The sequence below is a fragment of the Chanos chanos genome, chromosome 5, assembly GCF_902362185.1.
Source record: "Chanos chanos chromosome 5, fChaCha1.1, whole genome shotgun sequence".
Classification (NCBI taxonomy): domain Eukaryota; kingdom Metazoa; phylum Chordata; class Actinopteri; order Gonorynchiformes; family Chanidae; genus Chanos; species Chanos chanos.
In genome coordinates, this window is record NC_044499.1 from 3,337,309 (window position 1) to 3,346,313 (window position 9,005).

General features: G+C 38.9%; 1 protein-coding gene across 8 annotated transcripts in view; it reads right to left on the reverse strand.

The window, feature by feature from the left end:
* Positions 1-5,234: 5,234 nt before the first annotated feature.
* The window catches only part of mbnl1 (muscleblind-like splicing regulator 1), a 31,788-nt gene continuing 28,017 nt past the window's right edge, over positions 5,235-9,005 (reverse strand). For 2 of the 8 annotated variants that reach the window (XM_030773157.1, XM_030773153.1), the window contains 5 exons: positions 8,224-8,259; positions 7,488-7,579; positions 6,871-6,915; positions 5,460-5,531; positions 5,235-5,266 (listed from right to left, as the gene is read on the reverse strand). In XM_030773157.1, the coding sequence (XP_030629017.1) occupies positions 5,475-5,531; positions 6,871-6,915; positions 7,488-7,579; positions 8,224-8,259 (230 nt within the window). In that variant the 3' untranslated portion in view covers positions 5,235-5,266; positions 5,460-5,474. Of the gene's footprint in view, positions 5,267-5,459; positions 5,532-6,870; positions 6,916-7,487; positions 7,580-8,223; positions 8,260-9,005 lie in introns of those variants that run through there. The other 6 variants (XM_030773158.1, XM_030773156.1, XM_030773155.1 and 3 more) reach the window with 5 other exon arrangements.

Sequence of the window (9,005 nt, forward strand, 5' to 3'; positions counted from 1 at the left end):
AGCCTCTTTCTAAAAGAATATGATCAAAGCCTTTGAGGTTTATGTATGAACTTTTACCCATACCTTCACTATGAGTGGTGCATTAACTGTCCAAAGTCCCTAATTGTTGGTATTGTTGGCAATCATCTAATCCTGAGAACTCAGCACTGCACTGTTTCATGAAACAATCCAGTCAGTCATTAAATGGCAAAAAAAAATCAATCAGGCGGGTAGGTCTGTACTGTGGACTTTTGCTTCCTAAGTTGTCCAGTCACAGATCATGGATCGATTTCAGTGCAAAGTGCAGAGGTCACAGGTGACAGGATCTGACCCATGTGTGGATCAGATGTGAGACAGTTTAGGGTGGGATTAAGGGCGGAGTCTGGGGCGGGACCAGGGCGGAGTCATTACTAAAGAAATGACTCTGTGTCCCATTTGGGCCAGAAGTGAACATGACTGATGGATCTGTGTTGGATTTAATGATATTCGGGGTGGAGTTGTTCTGTCTCCGATACTTGCCCGTACCAGGTACTCAAAGCGGACCTGTGCTGGTATCGGTCCACTGTGCAAAAAGACACTGGGCCAGATCTGTTTTAGGGAACTGGGATTGATGCTGCTCTACATTTGGCAGGGATCTGGTGCTGTGTCTGTTTGCTATGTGAGGTGGACATGAAACACTTTAAAAGACACAGGTGCCTGACTGCCACACCACGTAATGAGTTGCTCTCCTTAACAATGTCAATAATGACTACACAAGCTTCATTTGTGAGGAGTTCATCTGAGGAGTCAGTAACATGTCTTTATCTCCTTCAGAACAAATATTACACTGACTAGCCACTAGGTGGCACGTTAGGACAGAAAATATTGATTTTTGGATGTCAGCAAGACACCAGTCCCTGCCCGGACAGCGCAGTCTGATTTCCAAACAATGCCCAGACTTTTAGCTGTGGTGATATGACTGTGTGTGTTGCAGACTGGGGTTAAGATGAATGACCTCTGTGGTTGTAAACGGTTCTGACTGAGGCGAAAGGACATGAAGTTAAATTAATACATGTAAATGTGAATTGAAGATGACTTAACCACATACGTTACATAGGACACACATATCATACAGCACATAAGGTTATAATAATGTGTTTGCAAAACCCCATTTGCTTAAAGTCATTTGTAATCCGTGAGTGATGTATTTGTCTTGTATAGTTTTCATGGAGAAGTACTCAAACTAAAGAGGTAAATGAACATTTCCATTCATTTGGAATATTGTTAGTTTATCCACAATGACAGCCACACAAAAAAATGAGAGACAGTCTTTCTTTTTTTTTTTTGAACAAATCCATTTTTTTTTATTCCTTTTTTATTATTATTATTATTTTTTTTTAACTCATAACAGCAAGAGTTTGTTATGACTTATAAATGTGCATAACCCAAATCATAGACATAATACAATATCATACAGCAACTATTAGCAAAATATAGGTGTGAGATTACACATAAAAGCACGAAGCACCCAAGCCTGTGTGTGTGTGTGTGTGTGTGTGTGCTTTCAGCAGGGAAGGTAACCCACTGTTCAGACTGTGGGAGAGACAGCAGACCAGCGTTAAAACAGGCTGGATCTGAAAAGGGAGAGGAAGTGATCCTTTGGTCTGTTAGCACTTGTGCAGGAACCTCAAGTCAGTAAAAACATTGACCTTGATGGAGAAATAGACGGTTACATTCATCTTAAGGTGCGTAATAATCGCGTAATTGGTGTGTTTCACCTGCTGAATGCACAGTTGCCTAGTAACCAGAAGCTGTGGTGTGGTGCTGTTGTGTGTTTTGTTTTGGTTTTTTTTTTTTGTCTTCCACTTGCACTTAAGCAGGGATACTGAACCACATGTCCGGGCTGTTTACCCAGGTTCTAATTCTTACGGTTTAATAACCTCTCACTGGTCTTTTCTTTTTTCTCTTTTACTGTAATTTTAAACACAGTGTTTCGTGTTGGTATGTCTTTTTTCCACTTCAAGTTCTGTTTAGTTTAATGATACACAGTACTTCATGAATGTGACTGATGGTACTGTTAATAACTTATCAGTCTACCAATATAATATCAGATTTGAACTATTATTTAAAATTCTTCTCACATGCATTATTACTTTCCAGCTAAAGTCAAGTACACTATGTTTATTAAATGTGTATATGTGTGTGTGAGTTTTCATTTTTTTCTTTTTCTTTCTTTCTTTCTTTTGTTTTTTTTTTTTGTTTTTTGTTTTGTGAACCTCGAAGATGTGGTCTTATCTCTAGTGAGAGACATAGCGTAGAGACATAACGTCTGCTAAGACAGTGGGCAGGCGGACATTGTTCTGCTGTCAAATCGTAAAGATTCTTTGGTGAAATGGGCATGTATAGCAGGCAGCAATGCAGAGCCTTTTTTTCAGAGGCAATGCAACAGCTCAAAAAAAACAAAAACCCAAACAAACAAACAAAAAAAAACAAAAAACAAAAAAAAAAAGGCAACACTTCAGCAAGCGATCGTAATTTTTCTTTAAGCTGGCCTGAAATTCTAATTTTTAAATTAACCTAACAAAATTTCTCAATCATATATATATATTTTTTTTATTATTCAAAATAAGATCTCAATATTTTACATGGTTCTTTTCTCTGTTTATTGACTATATACAGAAGTGCAAGAAGTCAACCATTGCCCCATAGGTTATGGCTCTCATGTCTGCAGCACTGCTGGCCCCTGGAGGGGCAGCCCAGTGACCTCACTTCCTGTTATCTCATTAATCATTCAGAACAATCTAGAACACTGCCTTTCGCTGCCCCTCTAGGCCTGACATTCAGGCATGCCCTTAGAAATACTAAAACAATAGTTTACTCTCTGAAATGAATACAGTAGAAAACAACATTTGACACTAGAATATATGATCAGCATTTTGAACAGAACAATTTAACACATCATTTCAACTCATACAAAATTAATTTCTTTTAGAACATTAATTGCCATCCAGATTCATTCAACCATGAATCAAAAAAAAAAAAAAAATGGTTTCCTTGTTAATATCAATATATAAAAAAACCCTCCTTTGTTCAACATATTCAAACAGCCAAAAAGAAATGTCCACTTCCATGCGACAACAAGTCCAACATGGCACTACAAAGAAAAACAACAGGATACAACCTATAGCATGTATTATTTCATCGCCTAAACATGAGATTTCCAGAACGCTAAGTATGGTGCGAAGGAAAACGAAACATTAAAAAAAAAAAAAAAAGAAATCGAATACTTAACATCTACAACATAGCAATGTTACTCTATATATAAAAACAAAAATAGTCATTACTACAGACACTCGAAATGAAGCTGCAATAAACAAACTGAAAACGCAATCTTTAAGTATTATAATCAGAATACGGCAGCTGAAACCAAAACATGAAAGAAGGCGGTAAGTGTAATATGGATAATAATTATTTTTATCATTGTAAATGCATATGAAAAGTAACTTATCATGGGTTTATATGAGGTGTACTATAACTGAATGGACTTTATGCACGAGTCTAAGCCCTGTGTTTAAAAAAGAGTTAGGAATCAGAAGAGAACAGTTATGGAGTTTGCTTTCTCTGATTTTGTGTCAAACTACCACGACTTTGGCCATGTTATGCTCAGTTACCTTGGCTTAACTTTGGCCATACTCAGTCGACCTATGAGAAGAGTATGGGCCAAACCAGAGAATCGCCCTTTAACGTACCCAGCAAGAGAAACTTCACACGCAAAGACAATTGGCAAAACAGCAAATCGAACAAACAACAGGAAAAAAGCCACACACAAAACAGTTTTTCTTTGTTTTTGCATGTTGCCTAAAATAGAGATCATTATTTGAGTAATTTGAAATGAACAGAACCAATTGCAAAAGCAAAATTGAACAACAACAAAAAAAAAACACATCACGTGAGTTCCTGAACAAAACAACTTTAAACATCTCAAACTGTGCTATCAATAACACTCATTTCAACAGTGCTTCTTTCCAGCTTTAATATTAGAGTCCCCCACCCCCCCCACCCCCCTACTCTGCGCACGGTCAGGGGACTGAGACACAACTCAGATCCCTATGCTCCACTCATTCTGCAAGAACTTTTAGAGCCAACAGAGTGGTAAACCTCAACAACAAAAAGTCATTAAGTGCCTTCAAAAAACTCTTTCTCCATTTTGTTACAAAATGACATTCAGCCAAAACAAACAAACAAACAAGCAAACAAACAAACAAACAGAAAGAGAGAAGAGAAAACAGAGCCAGGAGAAAGAAAAGGCAACCCTGTTTTCGAATGATCTTGTATAATGCGCAGAGCCTCAAGGCCGGATGGAACAATTACACAAATGACAAATAAATGCCAAAATTTATATAAAAAAACCCCACAACAAAACATAACACACATTTATGAAATTATGTATAAAACACAAGATGTTTTCTTAAAAAAAAACAACAACCAAAAACTAAAACTAAAACTGGTAAACATAATAACACTGTCGATATAACACTCTAGAATTTGACACCTGCTGCTAATTCTTGGCTAAGGTAATTAAAGCTGGCTTCAGTGTGCTTCCAAAAGGTTTTTACACGTGTCATCTTTTACCAAAACGTCAATCTGTCTCGTCCAATCAGGACGCTTCTTTTGCCCTCTCGTTTGACTAGAATTCTTAACCTTAGAGAAAAAGCTGTTGTCATTTTATCCTTCCGCTCCCAGACATTATGGATGATTTGTGCCTTGTAGATTGGTTTTCATTTAATTATTCAAGGTGCACTTTTGCAAATTTTGTAAACTATGAAGTAAATCACATACATTTAAAAACAATTAAGTGAGTACGTGAGAATGATAAAAACAAATAAACAAATCCAAAAAAAAAAAAAAAAAAAATCTCTTGGTCTACTAATGTACCAACGCAGGAAAACACTACAGAATCTTTTTTTTTTTTTTCCATTGAGAACGTGTGCAAAACACTTTTTCGCAGTAATATTTGGTGTCGACACATCACGTGTGTATCCACACCTCTAGCTAAGAATTTAGAACATCTTTTGTCTCATATGGAGAGATACTTCACAGAGAGTCTGCAGGTGGCTTTGTGACGAATATATTTCTGTAGAAATGGAGTAACTCTCCACATATTTGCACGTGTGATTGGAAATGCAGTTCTTCAGTGGAGTGATGTTCTTCAATTAAATCTGTGACATTTCAGATATAATGGCTGCTTAATTTTTCTTTTTTAAATTTTTTTTTTCCTGGACGATATATCAGTACACCTCCAACTGATCTGCAAAATAAAATTTGGGAAAATATTTGATCAACTCAACACTAGCGCATCGATATAATGTATCGCTTTCTGTCTATCATGCACATGACCTCAAAAAAATTCAGCCTTCAAGATCTAGCATTTGTAAGAAATGCACTGGAGACAACTAGAAAGCTCACATATAGGCAAAAAAAAAAAAAAAATTGTGACTCACTGTTTTGGGCAGGAACTACATCTGAGTCAAATACTTGTGACTAGTGAGATGATCTGCAGAAATTATTGGAATCTAAAGACGAATATGGGGAGAGAGAGAGGGAGAGAGGGAGGGAGAGAGAGAGAGAGAGAGGGAGAGAGAGAGGGAGAGAGAGAGGGAGAGAGGGAGGGAGAGAGAGAGGGAGAGAGAGAGGGAGAGGGAGAGAGAGAGAGAGAGAGAGGGAGAGAGAGAGGGAGAGAGAGGGAGAGAGAGAGGGAGAGAGAGGGGGAGAGACGGAGGGAGAGAGAGAGGGAGAGAGAGAGGGAGGGAGAGAGAGAGGGAGAGAGGGAGAGAGAGAGAGAGAGGGAGAGAGAGAGGGAGGGAGAGAGAGAGGGAGAGAGGGAGAGAGAGAGAGAGAGGGAGAGAGGGAGGGAGGGGGGAAGAAAGACATAGAGACGGTGTGAGGTTTAGTTCGTTTTCGACGAGGTTACATCAGAACACAGCACATGTATGATCTTAGCTCAGTCACCTTGTACAAATCATCTCCCCATTGTTCAGACTACGGCAAAAGGAGAGAAAAAAAATAATAAAATAAATAAAAGAAAGCAAACCCATGTGAACAACACATTAACAAAGCATAAGGGGGGGCAGTAAGAGAAACTTGCTGATTAAAGTTAAAAGTGGTTTGGGGGGGGGGGGGCAGGGAAAGGATTTGGGGGGGGGGGGGGTGAGGAGGAAGAGTTCAGGATTTGTTTCATGCACATTCCGTTCTTCCTGCTTGTTGACCTGTGCCTTTTATCTGGTCATAAGAAAAGGTGCCCGGCCTAAATATTTCACACACAAGACAAATACCCCTTGTCAAATTACGGACACATCAAAAGCTCTGTGAGCCATTTGGGTTAGTCTTGGCTACGTGTTTTAAAACATTTTAAACCCAGTAAGTTAAACAACAAAAAGCATCTTTTCTTTTCTTCATGTAACAAACAAACAAAAAAAAAAATAAATAAAAAAAAAAGGAATATTGACTTGTCTGGTCACTAGACACTGACACCATCTCTGTTCCGCCCCATCTGTTTCTCATTAGATGCACTGACTACAATATTCCAGTCAGTAATCCATCTGAATCATCCCATCGGGGCCCTTGCATTAGCGACTGGCTCCGAGAGCAGGAGGGGGAACTGTAATACACAGTCTTTCCAGCTGATGGCTGACTGCGCACACAGAGTTTGGCTACAGCTTTGCTCTGATGACATGTAAACTCAAAGAAGCACGGAGAGAGAGAGAGAGAGAGAGAGAGAGAGAGAGAGAGAGAGAGAGGGAGCTGAGGCTAAGGGGAAAAAAAAGGGGGGGGTATATGTACAGATTGCACGTGAAGCGTTCTGTACAACTAAAAACACACCAAAAAATACGAAGGAAACTACCGCATACATACCAATTGCATGTATTCGTTGGTAGTCAACTTTGTTAAAGAAGAGTCCTCAAAATGAGAAGGGGACAAAAAAATAATATTACAATGGTGTCAAATATATGTAAATATATATATATGTATATATATATGTTAAACATGTAACAACATATCAGAAAACACATTAGTTAAAACATCTTGCTGAGTCTAAATCCAGGTCATTAAATGTTAATGTTTGACTGTTAATTGTAGTTTCAATTTAATTTGTGTTTTAACTGAATTGAACTCAACCTAACTTGCTAAATGTAGTACTGTAAAACTTTGTTGTTGTTGTTGTTGTTGTTGTTAAATAAGTAAATAATTCTCTCTGAGGAGCAAATGTAGGCCAACAAGCGGGAGATGTCATCCTTAAAGCCCGCCCCCCAAAAGTTAAAAGCACCAATCATTCCTCAGGGTTTGTAAAGACAGACAGACAGACAGACAGACAGACATACAGACAGAGGTATACACATGTATAGAGACAGAGAGAGAGGTAGAGAGAGAGAGAGAGAGAGGTAGAGAGAGAGAGAGAGAGGGAGAGAGAGAGATAGGTAAAGAAAGAGAGAGAGAGAGAGATAGGGAGAAAAAGCCATAAAGGAGCAAACCTGATTGGCTGTGGCTGATGCGAAGGGGACACTTGTGGCAGATGTGGTTGCTGCAGACACAGCTGCTGGTGTAGCACCGTGCATCATGGGTACTTTTCAAAGGGAAAATCATATAAGCATACGTACAGAGGAGAGTAGCCTCAGGGGCACATACTTCGGGGATAGGGTGGGGGTAAGGGTGAGGGTGGGGGTAAGGGTGTCGGTGGGGGGGAGGGGTGAGGTGGGAACAGTGGAAGGGAAACTGGTCAAGGATTGGAAGAGGAAGGTGGCATGAGAGGGTTACACCAGCGGATAAAGCCGTTTTTGGGGGGGGGGTTAAGAGAGTTTAAGCTGTCTGGAGGGGAGAGTGCAACAGGTACAGCAGTCATGAGAACCAAAACAATTGGAACACCACAGGAAACTAGAGGAGAAACCTGTTTTTATCAAATTAAACAAACAGACATTGCCTCTTTCGTTTGTCTTACAGTTTACAGACCTTTACATTTAAACAAAATGATTTGATTTGCAGTTTTATCTAGAAAAAAATATTAGTTCAACAGACCCAAGACAGAATGATTTGACTTACAAATCCAACAAAAGCCACGAATGATTTGAAAAGTTTGGGCAAATATGAGAGGAAGATACAATCAGAAGGCTACATATAGCAGTCACATTGTGTGAGCATCGGGGACACTGATGGCATGCAAGGGGACAGGGTGCGGGCTGTAAGAGACTTAGGAGGAAGTCTAGAACCTACCAACACTTGCTGCAGGAGTCATGCACAATATTGAGCCTGCCCATCATGCATTGCAACAGGAAGTGGATTGGAAAAGGAGAAGAATCAAAACAGCCCGTCACAAAGTCAGTTAAAAAAAAAAAAAAAAGAGATCAAACACAAGGAAGACACAGTCATTTGTCATTACAGTGTAGAGCAGTGGAAAAAAAATCAACGAAACAAAACCATTAGTCTGTGAACTCAGAGAGCGGCAGATGAAACAAACAGTCAGATTTTTTTTTTTTTTAAAGCAAACGTGTGAAGCGTGAACGTTTGATAAAATAAAAAGAAGTTTTTTTTTCTTGAGCATACTTTAGTAGGAGAAGGATATGAACACCCAGAAGTATTTGGAAATGCTGATTGATTTAAGTGTTAATAGGATACCGACAAAACAGGTTTGCTACAAACTGATTGTGTTAAGGAAATGACAAGGTAATTTAAACATGCTGGAAAATGACCAGTGCTCAGTTGCTATAACAGTTAGCATATGCAGGTATTCATTCACATCCTTATAGCCTAGTGCATGGGCAGCAGCACCTCCTATCATATTCCAGTGTTTTACAGGCCACTAGATCATTTTGGCCATGGTAAACCCAACACAAATGACCCCTAGAAATAACACCAGTCTTCAAATGATCTCTCTAAACCACTGCTCACATCAAGAGATATAAGGAGATATATATATACACATATAAAAGGACAGAAGTAATGCCTGATTCTGACTGGAAAAGTACGACATTATTTTAAAAATGAAAATACATTTA